General features: G+C 35.1%; 1 protein-coding gene across 13 annotated transcripts in view; it reads right to left on the bottom strand.

The window, feature by feature from the left end:
- The window catches only part of MLIP (muscular LMNA interacting protein), a 245,275-nt gene that overhangs the window by 53,165 nt on the left and 173,349 nt on the right, over positions 1–18,761 (bottom strand). For all 13 annotated transcript variants that reach the window (XM_058734280.1, XM_058734281.1, XM_058734291.1 and 10 more), the window contains 2 exons: positions 18,499–18,543; positions 8,457–8,501 (listed from right to left, as the gene is read on the bottom strand). In XM_058734280.1, coding sequence (XP_058590263.1) covers positions 8,457–8,501; positions 18,499–18,543 — 90 coding nt within the window. The remainder of the gene's footprint in view (positions 1–8,456; positions 8,502–18,498; positions 18,544–18,761) is intronic.

The following is an 18,761-nucleotide window of genomic DNA, read 5'->3' as shown; positions in this document are numbered from 1 at the left end:
TCTCATCAATTCCCTACAAACAACCCTGTGAGAGACTTAGAGAAAATAAGTTACATGCCAAAGTCATGCAGTTAATATGTGAAGAAGTCAGATTTAAATCCAGGTCAGATCTAATCATCAAACCCATGATTTTAATTACTCCTATGCCTACTGTAAGACAGAAACATATGGAGAAACAGCATAGACAGAGGCTTAAAATCATTTTTAAATACCCACCTCCATAATTTCTTCTGTCCAATCAATAACAAAGTTCCAATATTTTTAAATTTTTGATTTCTTTTAAATTCATTGCTTCTGTTTTATTTCTACTGTCCATTGACACATACTTGGCTTTGGCCACTATTACTTCATTTGATGTCATTTTACCTTTCTTTTCACTAGTCTTACTAAATCCGGTTTTTCTTTCTTTAAATATGGCATATAAAAAAGTTCCTGCCAAAAGACCATTCCTAAAATACTGTAGGATATGATGTTTTCTTATTCAATATACACATTCATACATCCTCCTTTCACCCCCCCACACACACAACACACACACACACACAGACACACACACACACACACACACACCCCATACCAAATTGCATTTACTAAAGCACTCTGTAGTTTGCATGGCCAAGACATAAAATTTGTACTGATGTCTCTGTCTGGACTTGGTTAAAAATACACTCACAGAAAACAGCATGATATTGCCAGGAGGAGGGCATCAAGCTTATAGACTTTAATTTTTGCAATAGTATTCATAGACTGTATGACCTTAAAAAAGCTGTTCAAGGTAACTTCTCCATCTTTTCCCTGTCTGGACTTTCAGCTAAAGGATTATAATCATCCATGAGTAGGTCCTTTAATAATGAGTAATGGCACATTTATTATTTACATTCCTGTCCTCTCCGTCATCATACCACATAGAGTTTTTACATAAGTCTTGCCTCTGCATATGCAAATCCATCACCCAAACAAGTGTCTCAAGGTGCCTTTTAGAACATCTATAAAATAGCCTAAGTAAAGCAACCAGTGCTGTTGCTGGCAAGGTAAGGATCTCTTGGAATATTAGTTAATTTCTTCTCTGCACTTCTTGTCTGCTGGTTCCTCAGTGTCAAATGCTTATGTAATCTGTATCTGTTGAAGATTAAATTACCAACACAAAGTAAACTAATGGATCTATCCAAATAAGAGTTCTGCTAGCACTATGCCACTCAAGATGGGGTATGTAAACCAGCAGCATCTGCTTCACTTGGGAACCTGTTAGAAGTGCGGGATCTCAGGCCCTACCCCAGAACTACTGAATCATAATCTTCATTTTAACAAAATCTCTAGGTGATTCATGTGCCCTCAACTAGAACTCATTCCACTAAAATGTTGTGCAACCCACCTAAAGATAGATCTTCCTTGGTCTGCCATCCCAGAGACATCTGCTTAACTTTGAGCTTTGCCTCCAGACTAAAAGAAAGCCTTTAGAGGCGAATGTCTTTTATTGATTTCTAATCTACATTGCATCCTTGCATATAGCCCCCTGATATCCTTAGACTTCAAGTAGACTTTTGTTCTCTAATTCTGGCATAAGTTTGTGTCCAAACAAAAATAAAGGTAATTACATTAATCAAGTTGGAAGAGTCTGTTAAGGTGAGGTACTATAAGATTGTCATTGCCAGCAACTAAACAAGCCTAAAGTGGCCCTTCTTTCATTTTTCTCTAAATAGAATCCATAGATCCAGCTAGACTCATGACTAATACATGTAACTGTTATTCTTATGATGCCAGGAAAAGCAACTCCATAATTTCCTTACCAGCCTAAGTGGAGAAATAAAAACGGGCAATGACTCCCATAGTTAACAAAAAAGGAACAGAAAGAATAATGAGAAATTTCTCTAAATGGCAAATTTCAATCCTTTATGATGAACCTACTGAGAGAGAACTGATCTACACTGAATATAAGACATTTTTGAAGCACCTCAAAGACAAAATAACCATTGTTTTGGATCTCTGAAGTACACATCAATCAGACGTTCTCTGGAGCCATTTTGCCAATTGCGACCTAATCTATGTCAGGAAGTATAGTGTGTATAACTCTTGTTCTCAGAGGGCTGACAACTCAGTTGAGTAAGTCACCAAATAATCACACTATGAGTCAAGTCGTGTCACTTGACTCCTCTCCAAGCTCTCTAATGCCTCACTTTCTCACGTAGAGTGAAAGCCAAAACCCTTGCCATGCCTGTAAGGTAATGCCTACCAAGTGCTATATGACCTAATCTTTCCTATGCCCCACTAGCTTCTCTCTTCCCAATCTTATCTGCTGCTGTGACCCCTGTCACGTCCCCACCACTCTCCCCACTCTAGCACAGACACTATGATACTCTCCCCCCAGGGAGTTTACACTTGGGCTCTTTGCTTTTTCCAGAACTCTTTTCTCCCTGGAATGCCAATTTCCCCTTCCCTCCCTTACTATTATTTTTTTTCATAGAACTTATTGTAATATGACATTTGTTTATGTGTCTATTGTTTTGCTTTCTTCACTAGAATGTAAGCTTTATGAGGACAGAGATGATTACTTTGTTCACTGTTGTATCTCCAACACCTAGAACTGTGCCTAGAACCTAGAAGGAGCTAAATCATTACTTGAAGAATGAATAAATTAATTGACAGCCAGAAAGAGCTCAGGATGCTGCCTATTATCCAATATGAAGGCCTCAAGGGGTGTTGACTGTCAGCTTGGGGTCTCCCATTACTTTTTCTGGATTGACTTTTTGATTTCAGTATAACTCAGGAAGAGAGAAATCCTCAGGCTAGAAGATCCATGTGGTCTTTCACCAATAGAGGACCAGAAGAAGGGAAGTGGATTGAGGAGTTCCACCGTCAGAGGTAAGAGTAGAGGCTGAAGTTCCCATCTCTGATGGATATGAGAAGTCAAAGCCAGAGATCACTTGTTTGGGAACTTTACAAGATTTTCAACTTCTCCATTTAAAACAATTGTTGTCGTTCCTCCCATTTGCTTATAGCGATACCGATAAAAGTTTTAATACCAAAAGAGAAAGATATCGGCTCTTTTGAAGAATTTGAGGGTGGGGTAGAAGTAAGGAGATCACATTTAAACCTACTGCTAATTTTGAGGGGGAAAAAGTCCAGAGTATGTAGAGTTCCTGGGGCCTGTGAAAGGTTTTAACGGCCCATGGGACACTGGTCTGAGCCTGCTGTTAATTTGTCTTTATAACTCATCAAGTGTACACTTATGCTGGAACATTGCTACTCCAGGGCACCGTGAAAATAAACATTATTTCTGTCCTTTGGAACTTGAAATCATAATTCTAGGACAACAAGTTGGTACTGCCTCTGGCTGGAGACCAGAGTTGAAAATTAGCTGCCAGCACTGACCTGGAGAATCCATTATTAATATTTTAAAATAATGGCTTCTTAGAGCAAGCTTCTTCTTAAATTAGTAACTTCAACTATTGGACTGTGTTTAATTGCCTTTGATGACAGTATTAAGCCCTGCACTGGTGTAATGAGGGAAGAACAGAAATAAAGAACAGGGTCTCCATTCTTACGGGTCTATTTTTATCTTTTAGAAGAAATAAAATGTACAATAAAAAGCAAGAACGTAATAAACACAGCATATAGCAAACTCTGTGAACTGGCTAGAAATTCTACTAATTTGATGGATCCAAAGAGCTAGTGAAAGTACCACAGTGTTTCTTTTACCCATTTGTTTCCGTCTTGTCATTAGTCCCCAGTGTTTTATACATATGCATATATTTTAGAATTTCTGTGGCAACCAGCTCATAGAAACTCAAAAACATACTACCAGTCAAAACTGTTGACAAAAGCAATATTATCTAAATGATTTAGCTGGTTCACTCGTTCAATTAATAAATGTTGATTAGCTTTCATTCTTTTAAGATAAATAATATTATATGCTTGAAGCAAACAATTAAGCCTTTTCTACCCCTTGAATAAATATCCCATATTTCAAAACACTATAGTGCAGAGCAAAATTTCCAAGACTGAGGGAAAAAGAAAGATTTTCATAGCACTCATTAGCTATGGGACTACTGACACACAACTGTAGATATGTGGACTTCAGTTTTTTTTCATCAGAATAACGGAATAACAATTCCTGCCAATTGCGAGAATCTAACAGGATAATGTTCATGACAGAATTTTGTCAAGAAAAAAAAACACCATAAAATAAATTTGAAAGGGAAAAACTTTCCTCTTCTTTTTGCATTTATAACATAAAGTATTGATTCTAAATGATCTACACCATCCAGCAAAGTACCTACCTAAAATATTTTTAAAAAAATAAAAACATACATAGGACTCCAGTTACTATAAACCACATCCCCTAGCTCAAGAAACATTTGATGAAATGTGTACAACAACACAGATTGGCTGGGTTGAAGTATTCCAATGGTTGAAGAAAAGACAATAGCATGACTCAAAATGTAAGAGGTGTAGATGATAAATGCTGTAGCACGTAAGTGTGTTGTGTCAAAGAAAACTGGTCAAGGACAAACCTCCTTTCAGCTTGAAGAAGACATCAGTTCTACACAAAAGCTTTCAGAGCTGCATTTTCTGAACAACAGTGACCTCAAGGGCCCTCAGAACAATGACTCATGCACCACTAAAGCAGGACACATCAGCTGGCATTCAGAACTGGGAACAAAGTATCTGAAAGCTTAAGCACTCCTCTTTATAATGTTCCAGTAAGCAGCGTTTTGCTTTTACCTGTATATAGCCATGTGGCTCATTTTTTTAAACTATTGTTTTGTACTCTCCAGATTCGGTATTCATCTTGGGCAACAATGAACATTTGGTAATGGCATTAAATATCAAAATCAAAAGCCAAATGTCTTCTAAACCAAGCTTCCCTAGCTACCACCAAGGGAGGCCAGTGTCCTACCCATCCTGGAGAACCTAAACTATTTTCTCATCCAAAGAAAAGGCCCCACTGGCCTCTGTTAATATTGTGAGGACTCAGCTCAGGAATTAGCAAAGCTTTGTATGCTATATCTCCTTTCCTTTTGCTCCCATTATTATGCTAGGAGTAGTCTACTTACAGGTGTGAAATATCCACATCCAAATTGACCCCACCCAGTCTCCTCCTCTTTCATAAGTGATCATATCTTTTCAGGCTATGGGAAAATGCTAGAACAGGGCCCACACTGGAAGTGCCCAGTGAATTTCATACTTCTGTGGAGGCCAAATTTCCCAACTCCTTCATCAACCTTTCCTTATTCTTTTTTAATTATCTAAAATTCATAATGATTTGTTTGAAAGTCACCCAGAACAAAAATGGTCACTATCACTGTGATGTGAGATAATCCATTTAAACTCTGTGTGGGCCTCTGTTTCTTTATCCATAAAAAATATTATCTTTGAGATAATACTTCAGAGGTCATGTGTGCAGTAATAACACCTCTCATAGGTACCAGGCTATATTAGCAACCTCACATATTATGATACATGAGCCTTGCAGTCCCCCTGTGGGTTGACAGAGTAGTTATTCCAATCTCCTGTTTTATAGATGGGTGTTTCCAACACCCTCATCTCTAAGCCCCTTTCCTGTTTTCATGCACTGTGATGCTGTTTAACAGAAGAAGAGAAACTGAGGCACAGTTGGTGAACTTTTTCCATATCCATTCCATTCTCCTGAGCCGAATACTAAATAGTTTGGCTTCCAGAGTAAACAATGGAAATATCTTAAGAATAAGGGACACAGGGACATGGTCATTTCTTTTTTTCTTTCAAATGTTGAATTGGCACAATTGCAGTGTAAACAAACAACTAGGTAGCCAAGTTAAAAGAAAAAAGTATAAAAAATTTGCATATCCTGAAAATGCCAAATCTCAAAAGCAAAATGGTTTCTGTATTAAGCTTGTATCACCACAGTGATTTCTCGTATATTTTCACATCAACCAATTTATTATATTTTTTCCCTAAAATAGGACTAAAATAATTTTAACTAATGGCTTATTTTATATAAAACATATTTACTTACATAATTTAACTATAATCTATCATATGTTTCCCAAAATTTTGTTTTTATGTGCTACATACACACACACATATTTTATAAAAAGCAATGTATAATATCAAATTACCTATTATATGGTACCTATATGTGTGATGCTATAAACAAATGCACATATACGTGTGTGTGTGTGTGTGTGTGTGTGTGTGTGTGTAGTTTTGTTTTCCAAAGGCATTCTCACTTACTCAAATTATTTAGAAGTTAATACTAAAGAGGGTTTGAGATAGCAAATATTGGAAATTCATTCATAAAAATGAAAACTTATAATTTCATTCATATATTACTTAAGAGCAAAAATATCATAAATCCCTAAAGAAACAAATGTCATATGGCATTCCTTGCATACAATTATTTTTATCCTATTCCGTCCCCAAGTAACGAAACACAGGGTTAGTATCATGAAATAGAAGTCAAAGTGATTAAATTGAATGATTATATCAATCCAGATGTTCCTTTTTGTGTGTGATAAGCTTGCTTGATAATAATCCCTTCACAAACCAACCTATATCTCAAGGGAATTTGGGGATTAAAATTTAATTTAAAACTTGGTTAAGAAATTCATTGAACTCTTTAGAGAAAGAGTCTAAAGCAAATGCAAAGAAATTATCATTAAAGTCAGTCAAACAGTGCTTTGTATTTTTCTCCCTAAAGAACACAAACTTAAAATTCACAGAATTATTTTATTAGGCAAGAAACGGTTTATTATATTTACAGTGAGTTGTTTTTATGTGTCTCTTTTTATGAAGTCATTATATATATTTGCCTCTTTGAAATTGTTTCTTATAATATTAAGCCAAGAACTGAGATATATGTGTATGTGTGTATATGTATACATATATTTCACTCATTTATCTCAAGAAACAAGTATATCATTATTTCAAATATTAAAATAGCTGTGGTAATATTTCCATATATAAACTGGGAAACCATTCAACTTTATTATGTTATTTCAATGCTTGTTTCCATGGCAACTCCTTCACATCACACTGTTAGTAATCATAGACTCACAGTGCTGGAAGGGTTTGGAAAGTAGGTAATAGAATGCCCTTGTTGCTCATTTAGGAAACTGAGGACTAGATTTCAGATTTGTGACTTATCCGCTGTCAGCCCAGTAGCTAGTGCCAGAGAAGGAATAAAAGATGGTTCTTCTGGCCCCCATTCTAGCATGCTTTCACCTATACTATGCTGCCAGCCACTCTTCTAAACTAATGGACACTATTTATACACGGACACACACATACACATGCAAACACACCCCATATATACACCATATGTATAAACATGAATATACCCAAGCAGTTTGTTTAATCAGGCTATTTTTAAGAGTCAAACTATACTTTTTATGGGTTTTCAGTATTACAAATGAAAATAATATCATTTTGGCATAACAATGACAAGATGACTTGTTGTTGGCTATGGATGTAGAACACAAAAACAATTGCTTAAAAAGGGGAAAAATCAGTATTAAACAGTGATTTTGCCTTCTTAGTATCTCAAACTGCTTTACTAGCAACTTTTGCAATTCTACTGAAGGTGACTATTGTTCAGGAATTCATAATTATAAATAATAAAGATTAAAAGATATAGAGAAATCTTTAGTAATGTCTAGGCAACTTACTTCATGGTTTCAATTTGCTAACCACTGTAAAAGAATAGAAAATACAAAACCCTATGATGAAAAGTAATTCTATGTAATCAAATTTGTATCTATAAATAACAGATTCTAGAGTTTAGATCAGTACTAACACAGTAGCCCTTTATTAAGCCAATGAAATGTGGTTACTCCAAATTGAGATGTGCTGTACATGTGAAATACATAGCATATTTCAAAGACTTAGCTCCCCAAAAGGAATATAAAATATCTCATTTATACTGATTATTTGGTGAAATGGTATTTGCCTATCACTAAATAAAATACATTATTGAAATAAATGTGGTCTGTGTTTTACTTTTTACTCTTTTAATGTGGCTACTAGAAAATTTTAAATTACATTTGTGGCTTGCCATTGTGGTTCACATGATATTTCTCCTGCTCATTACTGATCTACACCATTTACATGCTAACCTTCCTGTCTGAAATATCCCATTTCTCATTTCTTAAAGTCCAGAACCTGCCCTACATCATCAAACATGACCTGTCCTTGAATGCTTTTTGCCTCTGTCCTATCAGGAAGTAAGCGCTCTCCCTCTCTAAACTACTAAGATGCAAGTTCCTGGCAAATAAGGTCTATGTATGGTTTTTATATATGTTGGTAAGCTACAAAACAACCACCATGCAACTACAGTAAAGCATCAGTAAAATTTTGTTAGACAGGCAAACAAATATATGCAGTAAATGTGTTCTCTGTTCACTTTCACTCAGAAAAATCTGTCTTGAGAGATGAGAATTTTCGAAAGTAGGTCCATGACTTAATAAGAGGATACATACCAGCTGACTCTCGGATACTGTAGAGGATGGGGAGGACAGGTTTGCCTGAAAAATTAGAAACATGGTGTTTATTTAGTGAACTTCATAATTTCACAAAAAATCCATATTTTTAAGTTTTTTGAAGTTCTTTTATTATTAAAGAACACATGTCCATTGTAGAATTTTGAAAAGAATGAGGTAAAAGGAAAAGTATCATTATGCCACCAGAAAATGATGTGAACATTTTGCATACATTGCCTTACAATATTTTTCCTATGTTTTCTTATGCAGCTCATATAATAGCATGATGTTTTATGTGTTACTTCTCCTTAACATCTTAACATAAGCACAATCACAAGACATCAAAAATTCTTCAAGATGACATAATATTTCAGTCTCTGCATATACTCCACATTTTGCTTAAACATACTAGCATTGTTGGATATTTATATTTGTTTCCAGCAAATCGACACAAATAACAGATGTTCACTTAAAGTATCTTCATATACAAAGGAAAGTTTTCATGCTTTGGAAAAGAAAACAATTTAGTTTTTAAAATTGTTTTCCAGTAAATAGGAGGCTAATATTGTTTCTTCAGCCTTGGTTCCTGAATTTCACTCCGTCTGGATTTGGTTTCCTTCTTACGGAAGTAAATGCTGTGGTCGTTCTTTCAGACCTTATTGTCTTGACTTTGAAAATGTTTCTATTTTGTTCTCATTCTTCGACAAGAGTTCTGGACACATTATTTTCGGTGAATAGTTATTATCTCGCAGCATTTTGAAGACACTACCCCACTAGCTCTGGCGTCTGTCACAGCTGTCATTCTAAATGTCATAACTTTGGTGGATCATCTGTCTTCACATTTGGTTAGTGTTTAAGATGTTCCTCCATGACATTCCGCAACTTCACTATGATGTATCTGAGGGTGGATTTCTTTTTATGTGTCTTTTTTGGGATTTGGTGTTGTTCTTCATTTGGAATATGCATATCCTTCAATTCTGGAAAATCTTCCATGAATACCTCTTCAAATACTGCTTTGCTTACATTATAGCTTATCTCTGTTTATGAAGTTTCTAATAAATATATATGTAGTCTGCTCAATCCATCCCCCATTTCTATAAAATTTCCTTTCATATTTTTTGTCCCTTTATGCTGCATTCTGAATCCTTTCTTCATACAAGTTTAACCGTTAACTAATTTCCCTTGCATTGTATATTAATACATTCAACATGACAATTGAATTTTATGTTTTGATGACTTTATTTTAACTTCTGGAAGTTCTACTTGGTTCTTTTTCAAGTAATTTTGATGGCATCAATAACTCCTTTTAACTCTTTTAGCGTTTTTACTATAGCAATTAATTCATTTCAGATTTACCTATAATTCCTTATTGCTAAATCTCCCATTTCTTATATCAGCTGACTCTCCCTCATGCCTCTCCTCCGTGATGTTCTTTAGCCATTTTATGGCTATTTGTTTTTGATTTTGAACTCATTTTCAGTCAAGATAATGTTTGTGATGATTCCTATATGTACCTGAGAAGTCCTGGACAGGGAAACCGTGCCTACAGTACATTTTATGTTTGTCTTGTGGGAACTCTAGGACTTTCACTGCTTTCCATTGTATTTCATCATCTTAATATTCCTAAACTTAAAGAGTGGTAGAACCTGACATCTTCACATTCCAGAAGTTTAGAACCATTTTCTCATTGATGGCTCTTTTACCAACTAACAGTGTTGGATGAGATGGTGGAAGCATTTATACTTTTTTTTTTTATTCCATGCTTCATGGCCAAAGTGGACTTCTGGGCTCCTGAATGTACACAAAGGATTCATTTACAAGTTTTAGACTTACTAAATACTGAAAGTTAAAATCTGAGCTCCTGGCTCCTAGCACATAAGTTCTGATGTGCCTACATCCTGCTAGATCTTAACACCCCCACTTGGAGTTACCATTCCATTTATGGCATTCAAATATTTCTCTTTCTTTACTTTAGATTGGGTTACATAAACTTGTTTTTTTTTTTAATTTGAGAGAGAGAGAGAGAGAGAGAGAGAGAGAGAGAGAGAGAGTATGAGTTGGGGAGAGGGGAAGAGGGAAGGAGGGAGAGAATCTTAAGCAGGTTCCACACTCAGCACAGACCCCACTGTGGGGCTCAATCCTATGACCCTGGGATCATGACTTGAGCCAAAATCAAGAGTTAGATGTTCAACAGACTGAGACACCCAGGCACTCCACATAAACATTTTTCATAATTACATTTTATCAAGCATTTCAGCATTTAAATGGGAGGCTGAGCTTCCACATCAACAGCCTTCAACTTTGACAGGAAATAGTCAACATACAAATGCTTAATTACAAGTATACTTGGCTGAAATATGATAAAGTTGTGTTCCTAAGATATTTACATTCTTGTTGAAATTGCAAATGTTTTCAAGGTTTGTTAGAGGTGTGTCAATATTGTTTTTACTCTCTGAGATATGAATGATAACAGCAAACTGAGAGCTTAGTGGTTCTTATGGTATTGCCAAGTATATAGAAGTATGAATCACCAAACATACTCACAAGGCACCTGCAGCCCTTCTCACACTGTGCCCAGCATTGTTTGTTTTCTGCTTTTTCACTCATGCCTTTCTTCACAAGGACTATCATTGTTTGCTGTCATCCATGGTTGGTCTATGGCAGCAGGGTATCTTGGCTAAATGTTTCCCATCTCTAATTGCTGGTGACCAGGCGAGTGTATGCTGAGGTTTATGGCTATTCTGTGCTGCAGAAAACTGCCTTTTAGAATGCCCATCACATTCAGTTCACCTGGGGATTTGCTTTTAACCTCACGATGTAATATAAGTAATAATTATTTCCTCTAAAGTCTTACTGTTTCCCTATAGCTAATTTTTCATTATTGCAATAATGAGAGAATAATCTATGGATCCCCTAAGTTAAATTAATAGCTCCTGTGAAATATGCTAAATTGAATGTGGGTATCTTGACTAAAGCACAACACAGCTAAATTTTCATCTCGATAAATATAGGAAAGAAGAGGTTACATGTTAAAAACAAAATATTTGTACAATTTAACTACATTACTAACATTTAGTAGTATATGGTGCTAAATAATACGAAGTGATCATAGGGAAAAAATAAAATGCTCAAGAAAAACATTAATTAAATAAGGGGAAAACCCAAATATCTTTGTATTCAGTCTCCATAAGTCCCTCAAATTCCATCATTAGGAATTACAATGTTATAATAAGATGCTTTAGGCATCCCCATTCCATTTTTATTTTATCTAATATAATGGGTTTCACATCACTTTTATGAGAAACTATTCCTAGAGAAAGGATAGAATTAAATGTGAACCTCAGGGTGGAGTAAATACTTATAAAGCCACTAGGGATCCTTTATCCAAGAAAAAGAATATTGGCTTATGTGTTTAATGAGTACAACCAGATTCTTTCAACCAACCTAACCATGTCAAGCCCTTTGAGAAGCCTTGCTTTGCTTTCCTAATACAGGTTAGCAGCGTTTATTCAATGCTGCATCTATAACTATGTTATTAATACTGTAGCAAATATTTTCCGAAAAGTGAGGAAAGATTGTCTGGTGAGCTGAGATTAGAGCAGTGAAAGGTGGGAGAAGGCAGCTCTCTCTGAACCACTGTTCACAGGTTAGCTAAATGAAGGTAGAGAAGCAACTTGATGTACCTAAAACTAAACTGGAAATTGTATTGGAACAACACTAAAGACTTTAGTTATTCATGTCTATCCACATTAATACTAACTGTGAGGAACTATGATACTGTGGAATGTAAGAATGGCTGTTGTGCGAAACAAAATCCTATAATCTATTCTATGGCCTCTAACATCATTTTAACCATAAAAGGAAAGGAAAGTGTAAGAAAGGAGGATCCGTGTTAACCAATATATCGTCATCTTAAAAACTGAGAAACCAACAGTCAAAAAAATGTGAAAGTCAAAATTTCTTACCTCAAAGAAAATGTATTAAAGAGTTAGATTATATGGAAAGCAAAAGAGTTAGACAAAGAAAAGAAAGGAGAATTTGAAGTCCACTGAAAAATAAATTCCTACAGAAGGCCACCACTGTGCCAAGCCAACCTTGGAGAAACCATTTTGCTTTTCCAAAGACTTGATATCGAGGCCCAGGAAGTACAATGAAGCTCCTTTGTCAGTGTCTAGATTGCTTTCGCTTGCAATGTGCAGCTTTTCCCCATTCATGACACATGTCCTTTTGGCTGGTATCACACCAGCTCCCTCCCCAGGGTCTGGAACAAGATCAAGTGGTTCCAGTTGCCTTTGCCTTCTACACTCTACACTTCCACTTTTGGCTTGTTGGGGTTTTTTTTTTGTTAGTTTGTTTCTTTTTCCCCCCTTTCAGCAGCCACATCCCTCTCACCTGATATAACAACCAGTTCAATTTCACTAAAATGTCTTTCTTCTACCTTTTCTCTGTTGACTAATTAACTTGTATTTCCTTTTCTCATGGCTCAAAGAACTGTAATTAGTGATAATGTGTTAACTAAATACTTCTCCCAGGCAAGACTACTCTACACAAGGCAGTAAGACAAATTTTAAAATATTAACGGAACACTTAATAATCACTGAATACTGAGATTGGTATTGAGGAAATATGAAATGATAAAATGATAAAATACTGTCTTTCCCTTCACCTAGCAAGTGTTCCTATTATTTGTACATAAGTCGCGATGGACACAAAAGAATGAATCCAGTGGTATGCATGTTAGGCACCAAGCCCCTAGACATACATTATGAGGCATCATATCTTTCTTGCTTCACATTATTTATTCTAACTATCTATAGACATTACCCTGTATGACTATCTCATTAGAAACCATTTTATAAGTTAGTAATACATTCCTAAAAGACCTACATACAAAAAGTAGATTTGAAAGTGTTTAAAAAGTTTGAGTCTTTATGCTAAGGAATGATGATTCCAGCTTATCGTGAACATAATCAGTAGGCAGGATAAGTGGGCATAGTGACCAGTGACAGACACTGTTTATATGTGCAAATGAGGAGATAAAAGGTCACATCAAGGGGAAGTTTGGCTGAAATATGGCACCTTTGTGTTTGGTAAAGTCTAAAATGATGATGAGAAGGATGCAAGACATAAAGAGTGTCTCGTTAAATCTTCTCTCTTCCTCCTCACTTACTAGAACACAGATAATTATCTTTAATTCTTTCTTCATCCCTTTTCACATAAGCATACGTTAGAAATATTTCTGAACGAAAAAAAGAAGTAAATGAGAATAATCAGAAGAGTGGAATTTCTTGCTTGAAGTGTTCACAATTCTTCCTGTAACTCATCAAATCTTTGGTCACATCCTACGGAAGCAGATCTGGACTGAGGTCTGGATTGAAATGGACTAGATTGAAGTCTCCTCTTACCTTAAGCTCTGTGACTGCATTAAGCATACAGCGCCTCTGGAACACTCCCGCATAGCGACATTTCCAAGTATACCAACAAAGGGAGTATGTGAGCTGACTAAATTGGAGACTGTGACCTTTATTTGAATACCTGTATATATAGTGGGGAATATTCTTAATAAAGTTTGACACATTTTTTAATATATTGTGATATTTTGAAAGCAATATGCTTCCATTGTTATGAATTTTTTCTGTCCCTCAGGCTCATTAAAATGGGATCTTACCTGTTTACCATATAATATTCAATAGACCTATCTCTGTTATTTCTCTGGCTCTTAAAAGTAACTCATGAAATGTAAAGAGTTGATAAAATAAGTTTTTATCTATAGATTTTGATTCCAACTAAGGGTTTTTTGATAAACTAGTAATAGGACTAATACTTGCCTTATTTTCTGAGTTTGCTGTTTATTAGGAAAGCATACTGTGACTTTGAATTACTTGAATGAAAGAATTTATACCAGTAGTAGTTAATGAAAAATAAATATTTACTAAGACAAATGTAATGCAAAAGCAAAAAGGACATTCCTCTTCAAAGGTGGTAAAGTGAAAACAGAATCAAATAGAAATTCAAATAGAAAATTCATTCTGTTACATAAAGGGAAAGAAATTTTTTTAAAGTGTCATAAAAAACAGTACCTCTTAAACATCTGATAAACTATGAATTAATTTATATGAGAGTGATTTAAAACGTTAGAAATATAGTAAACATCATTTTAGATATTGTCACTAAATTTGAAAACATTCAAAGTTTACACTGAAGATTACTGAACATGAAGAAATAATTTCGACCCAGAATATAAATACTAATGGATAAAATATTTAAGGAAAACAAACTATTCCCATATTCTCTGTACTTCTCACGCAAGTATTTTTTTAATGTTTTCAATCTTTATTTATTATTGACAAGGCATGAGCAGGGGAAGAACAGAGAGAGTGTGAGACACAGACTCTGAAGCAGGGTCCAGGCTCTGAGCTGTCAGCACAGAGCCTGACGCGGGGCTCAAAGTCATGAACCATGAGATCACGACCTGAAGCAAAGTTGGATGCTCAACTGACTGAGCCATCCAGGGGCCCCAATTCTCACACAAGTATTAATGGTAAGGGCTTTGACATGAGGGAGACCTGGGTAGGATTTTGCCTACTCTGACTTCTAAGACTTGGTTTCCTTCTTTATAATATGAATATCTTGAAATAATAATACCCACCTCATAAGACTGGTATAAGGTTAAATGAAATACTTAAACTTCACTTGAAAGATAAGAGCTCAAACCAATTGAAAGTAATATTAATAACAAATTAAGATAATCAATCTTGCAATTGACCTGTGGAGATCACTGTGACTCGACATGTTGTTAACCTAGTTTAAATTCTATTACACTTAAGAAAAGTTCAATTAAATTACTTTAAAATAACTTGCAATTCAAGTACACCATGAATTGAAGAAAGCTTTGACTAATTAGACTGAATTGATGGTGCTTTTCCTGCATCTGTCTCATCCTAGAAAACAGACTATGTGAAATGTAACAATATGTACAATGAAGAATAAGAAGAGGAAACTAAATGATTTGCATTTTGGTTTCTCCTTCTTCTTCTTTTTTTTTCCCCATGGAGAAAAGGCACCCTTTCACCAAAAGCCCAAGAAAGAGGAATTAGTCATACAAATTCTTGTTATTGAATAAAGCCATTATAATCTTCCCAGGAAAACTGGAAATCCAATAGATGTATGAATACATTGAAAACTAGTAACTTTGTAAGTCTGCTTTCACATCAGTCAGTTCTATGGCCAGCTCTTCTCTAATTTCTACAAGAAAGTATCTTGCTCATTTACTATTGTAAGTGTTTACTATCTCCCCCATTATACGCTGCAGAAATGGGGATCTTATTATTGGGTTGCTCCCTCACCCCAGTAGCTTCTCAGTGAGTACTAGGACATAGTAGACACTCAGTAACTATTTGTTGAGTCAATGAGTAAAAGCTTATTGAATAATAGAGATGAACAATTCTGACTATATTTTCTACTAGTTATGAATCATAGATGGTATACTATACTTTTAGAGAGCCCCCAGAGGTCAGAATTTTGAGCAGTCTGTGCTAATCTACTTGAGAATACCCTGAAATGTCACAAAACTTTGTTTCTTGGCTTGAATTTAAGTCTTCTCTTTTTTTCCTCTGTGGTGCAGGAGTTGGTAAACTATGTGATCTCTGTTTTTGAATCTAATCTAAGAATTTCTACGAAGTCAATGACACACCAAGTCCCAGCAGCTACATACTGTGAAGATGTCTAGTTGCTTCAAAGTGTGAAGAGAGACCATGAGATACTGTGAAAAGACCTCTCAGATTTGCTTTTGAGCTTCCACGGGAGAGAAAGAGAAATATATAGTAAAAGATTAATTAATTAATTAATTAATTAAGTCAAATCTATTCAAGCCACACTTAAGGTGAGGCATCTTGTAGCTCAGCAAATACGAATATTAGAATTTCTAGAAGAAAGAACATATAAAATCAGAACATACTGTATTTAAAATTGATTGTTCACCTAAGACCAACAACACTTATAGATGAAATTGCATTTTTTCTCCTCAAAATAAATGTATCAGACATCACTTAGTAAATGTAATAACTGCAGCCAAATATTTACAAGTGTGACTTCCTTATGCCTTGGCACCAAAAAACTGGGTTTTACATTCCATTGTAAAATTATCCTTTATCATCTTCCAAAAGAGACAGACACATTTGAGGTGTCACAAAGAACAATTCAAATGTCACATTGTAAGAGAAAGCAAAAAACAAAGCTTATCACTCAAGAAACCAAATTTAATCAAAGCCAAAAATCTTATCTGAATCAGAGTTCATATTTGCTCTAGTCTACACTCAATCTATTTGATGACTCAATGTTAACTTTCAGTGACTCAGATGCTCTCACAAAGTTTGGGGCAAATGTTAACCTATTTTAATTAAGTTTGATAACTGATTGAAGAATAATTTGAAATAAACTCTAACTATGGAGACTGAAGCAGCCCCTCCAACTTTGATTCCAACTGCTATCAAATTAACCACCCCTGGGGAGGGGTGAGAGGAAGTATCAGCCCCTTACCACCTTACTGTAAATGAGTCTCAATCAGAGGCACTTTGGTGACAGATAGGAATAGGTGAGAAAGGAAGATGAGAGAGTAAAACATTTCAGCTATTTTTTCTTAGGTCTGGCTCTTGTAGCATGCGTGAGTCACAAAAAGTATTGAAACATCTTTAGAGAACTTTCTTTTCTTGCACCCAACTTTAGAATCAAGGAAGTCTGCTAAATCATGGTGCTTCTACTCTTCCCAAGATAGGGAGGAAGAAGAGAAAGGGGGAGGCATAGATGCAGAGGAAATCAAAGGAAGATAAGAGGAAAAAAGGAAAGAACTATTATTTATTCCTGTATGTCAGAACCACATTAAGGGCTTTTCATATACTAACCAATATAAATTGTACATCAGGCAATTATTAGTTTCCCAATTTTATAGATGAAAAAACTAAGGCATAGAAGTTAAGTGACTTTCTAGGATCAGACAGTTAGCAAACAGCCATGCTGTGATTTAAACTTGGTTACAGCCTACCAAATGTCTCTACTCTTATGTTACTCCAAATGGCTTCCAATAAAAACAAAACATAAGAATGAAAATACTCTAAGCAGTGTTCTTATCCATACCTTCTATATGTCATTTCCTGAGTAGGATAAAATTCAGTGATTTCATCCAACTTATTATTTTCCTTAGGGAGACCCAAATAAAGACAGAAATACATAAATTGGAAAGAAGATATATCACAAAATATATAATAAATATTAATTCTTTGATGATGATGATGATGATGATGATGATGATGATGAAAAAAGCATAGTAGAAAATATAAGGCATAACCTAAAAGAAAACATTTACTTGTTTTTTTTTAACTAAAAACTAAACACTTGCTTAGGAGACAATCTTGTTTCTGTTGAATATAGTTGATCAGAAACAGAAGTGGGCCACATGATGGAGCATGAGGTGAATAAAGAGTAGGAATGAGGTGAGGCTACATCTGTATTCCTAAGGCATTCAGGGACAGCTCCATATAATTGATCAAGTAGGTGAGGCTGTATCTACCCATCTATTAGTTAATTTTTGCTCATAAGTAGAAATTAGTTTATTTGACAATAATTTAAATGCAAGAAAGCAACAAATGAGTCAAAACCAACAAAACTGGCAATCCCATTGGAAATAGACAAATCTTAATGTTTCGAGTATATGTGCTGGCTCATTTATAATAAGCACAATAAACCATTACAAAAATGAAAATGTCGTCTAAGCTTCGATAATTAGAAAGACAGCAAGCAGGTGTTGGAGTTCTGCTTTATTTAGCCAAGCTAATCAAACTAGACCTCACTTAAGATGGAATTTATTCAATAAACTTACCTGACATAACCTGATATTCCACATCTGGACCGATCACACCATCCTATCCCTTTCCACTTAAGAAAAAATCAACTAATTCAATTTTAATGACCGTATAATTGAGTTCCCTTCAAAGCATACACATGTACCCATTAAAAAAACAGGATGTATCATTATGAAGGGACTTACATATTTGGTTTCTCGACCAGCTGCTCTCGGAAGAGTTGTAGGCATCTGTAAAAAAATAAAAATAAGTATACTACTGAAGTAACCACAAAAATACTAAAAGTAATTCAACTTCTGGGATAAGCGTTCACCTTTTGTTGCTATTAAGACTTTCTAAACATTCTTGTCTCTTTTCTATACAAAAGCCTTGTCCCTTTGAAAATTATTTTATTAAACTATGTCACTTCATTATTCTTTTTAGTGCCATTATCTACCAGCTTGCTGGT

The sequence above is a fragment of the Neofelis nebulosa genome, chromosome 6, assembly GCF_028018385.1.
Source record: "Neofelis nebulosa isolate mNeoNeb1 chromosome 6, mNeoNeb1.pri, whole genome shotgun sequence".
Lineage (NCBI taxonomy): Eukaryota > Metazoa > Chordata > Mammalia > Carnivora > Felidae > Neofelis > Neofelis nebulosa.
This window is presented reverse-complemented; position numbering and strand designations above follow the sequence as displayed.